We start from the raw sequence: 2,597 nt of genomic DNA on the forward strand, positions 1-2,597 counted from the left end.
GCTGCTCGAACAACAGCTGCACCAATCACTGCTGCACCAACACCAGCTGCACCAACCACAGTTGCTCGAACAACAGCTGCACCAATAACTGCTGCACCAACGACAGCTGCACCAACCACTGCTGCTCCAACAACAGCTGCACCGACAACAGCTGCACCAACCACTGCTGCACCAACAACAGCTGCACCAACGACGACTGCACCAACAACAGCTGCACCAACCACTGCTGCACCGACAATAACTACACCAACAGCAGCTGCACCAACAACAGCTGCACCAACCACTGCTGCACCAACCACAGTTGCACCAATGACTACTGCACCAACAACAGCTGCACCAACCACAGCGGCACCAACCACAGCGGCATCAACCACAGCAGCACCAACAACTGCCGCACCGACAACTGCTGCACCGACAACTGCTGCACCAACGACAGCTGCACCAACCACCGCTGCACACACAACTGCTGCACCAACCGCTGCTGCACCAACCACAGCGGCACCAACAACTGCCGCACCGACAACTGCTGCAACAACCACTCCTGCACCAAACACTGCTGCTCCAACCACAGCTGCACCCACAACAGCTGCACCAACCACTGCTGCACCAACAACTGCACCCACAACTGCTGCACCAAACACTGCTGCTCCAACCACTGCTGCACCCACAACTGCTGCACAAACAACAGCTGCTTCAACAACCACTACTTCAACAACCACTGCTGCAACAACAGTTTCCTCGACTACAATTGCCAGTGATGCATGTTGTATCAAACTGGGTGTGATCCATCTGTTTCTTGGACTCCTCATCTTCACCATCTCTTAGAACACAGAGAAAGTTGAGACTAAGCACTTGTGTGGCAACCAAAAGATTCTGAAAGGAACCTTTGAAACTTGACCCTGAGTTTATTTCTCACTGCCTTCCCTAGTTAGCAGGTAGACGCTGTGACATTCATGTTTAACAATCTGGATGATGTTGAGGTGGGAAAATTAACTGATAATGATAGCGACATGTACTGGCTTAATCAGTGTTTGACAGAATGTTTCATACTTTCACATCATGCTATTTAATGTGTACCAATGTGATCGGATACCTTTATTTCTATTTATTTTTATTTATGTGTCTAAATGTATTTATTCATGTGTGTTCTTTCATCATTGTTTTAACATTAAATTGTTTCCTTTATGCCTTGATGAATAGGCTAAAGTAATTAAATTAAACATAAGGTGTTTAAATCCACATTAAACCTTTGTTCTGCTGGTCTTATTCAAAAAAGAGGACAGTACAATAATCAGTAATTATTGATAATTATTGAGATCAAACTTTCTATCGTGATACCTTTTTCAGTTATATTGCCATGTCTGTTAAATACAGTGTCTGTTTTTTGAAGGCTTAATTCATTTGTGAACATGCAAAAATATGTAAAGGTTTTTGATTTGGACACAGCTTAATCTGGGGTCCATTTCACAAAGCAGCTGTAGTGACAACTCTGAGTCTGTTAACCCTGAAATGAAGGAAACTGAGTTTTCTGTTCCACAAAGGGAGGTCACTCTAACTAGAGACAGACGGCCAACTCTAACCTGTTTCACAGAGAGAGCTAACTTAAGACCTCAGTCAGTTTCTGTAGCAACAGACTATGAACCTATCCTGGTCAGGACCAAGTTTTCTCAATGAACCTCGAGTTTCTCTCTGTTTCTGCCCTCTTTCAGCCAGTCAGTCAGTCAGTCAGTCAGCAGGCCAGTTTTGGCGTAGCCTCGTTCTGCCGTCTGTCAGAAATCATTAAAACAATCAGAGTCAGTAGGCTGTATCAGAAGTCCACTAGACACAGTAAGTGGAGACTTTTTCCACTAGCATGTCCTTTTGATCACGATCCCGTGGATGAAGGTGCAGTTTTTTTTTTTAGCGTCACCGTTTCACGTCACAGTCCATTATCTACATACAACCTGATCCGTTCTTACATGTGCAGCATCACCAACCGTAGTCATGCTCTCACATCCCAGCAGACACTGTGTGTTGTGCTGTGTTTCTTTGCAAATGGAAGTTTTTTGTACAATGTGGTAGATGCAGAGCACCTGAGTAAGGCTCCTGTATGCAGGGCGGTCAGAGGAGTGGCCTCGCCCTGAACCGGCTTTTACCATCTCTGTGGTTTTCCCTGAACATTCATTCACAGACTGCGTTGATATTGTACCAAAGAGAAGTATGACATAATCATAAATAAAAAGGAATAAAAAGGACCTGCAGTATCTCTCTGACACACCGCGGGTGAAGCAGCCTGTTACTTAGGGGGCTGTCCAGTGTTGTTAAGGTCTCCTGCAGAGGGTGGGATGTGATAGCTTAGCTATCATCCTCCTGTCTCCCACCACCTCCAACGGATTGAGGGGACATCCCAGGACAGAGCTGGCCTTCTTTACCAGTTTGTTCAGTCTCTTCCTGTCTGCTGCAGAAATGCTGCTGCCTCAGCATACAACTACACAGATGTAGCGTAGCAACCTTTTACAGCTGGAACCAGGAAGTTAGAGTATGTAGCAAAACTAAACTTTACAATTAAAATTGCACTCGTTTAAAATCAGGGGTACCACCAAATAGAATTCAGAAAT

At 45.4% G+C, this 2,597-nt stretch overlaps 1 protein-coding gene across 1 annotated transcript in view; it reads left to right on the plus strand.

The window, feature by feature from the left end:
- LOC103375996 (keratin-associated protein 4-4) overlaps nucleotides 1-758 on the plus strand; it is a 21,111-nt gene extending 20,353 nt beyond the window's left edge. Inside the window, exon 2 of the mRNA XM_008306327.1 lies at nucleotides 302-758. Coding sequence (XP_008304549.1) covers nucleotides 302-758 — 457 coding nt within the window. The remainder of the gene's footprint in view (nucleotides 1-301) is intronic.
- The last annotated feature ends 1,839 nt before the right edge of the window (nucleotides 759-2,597 follow it).

The sequence above is a fragment of the Stegastes partitus genome, unplaced genomic scaffold, assembly GCF_000690725.1.
Source record: "Stegastes partitus isolate 25-593 unplaced genomic scaffold, Stegastes_partitus-1.0.2 Scaffold45, whole genome shotgun sequence".
Classification (NCBI taxonomy): domain Eukaryota; kingdom Metazoa; phylum Chordata; class Actinopteri; family Pomacentridae; genus Stegastes; species Stegastes partitus.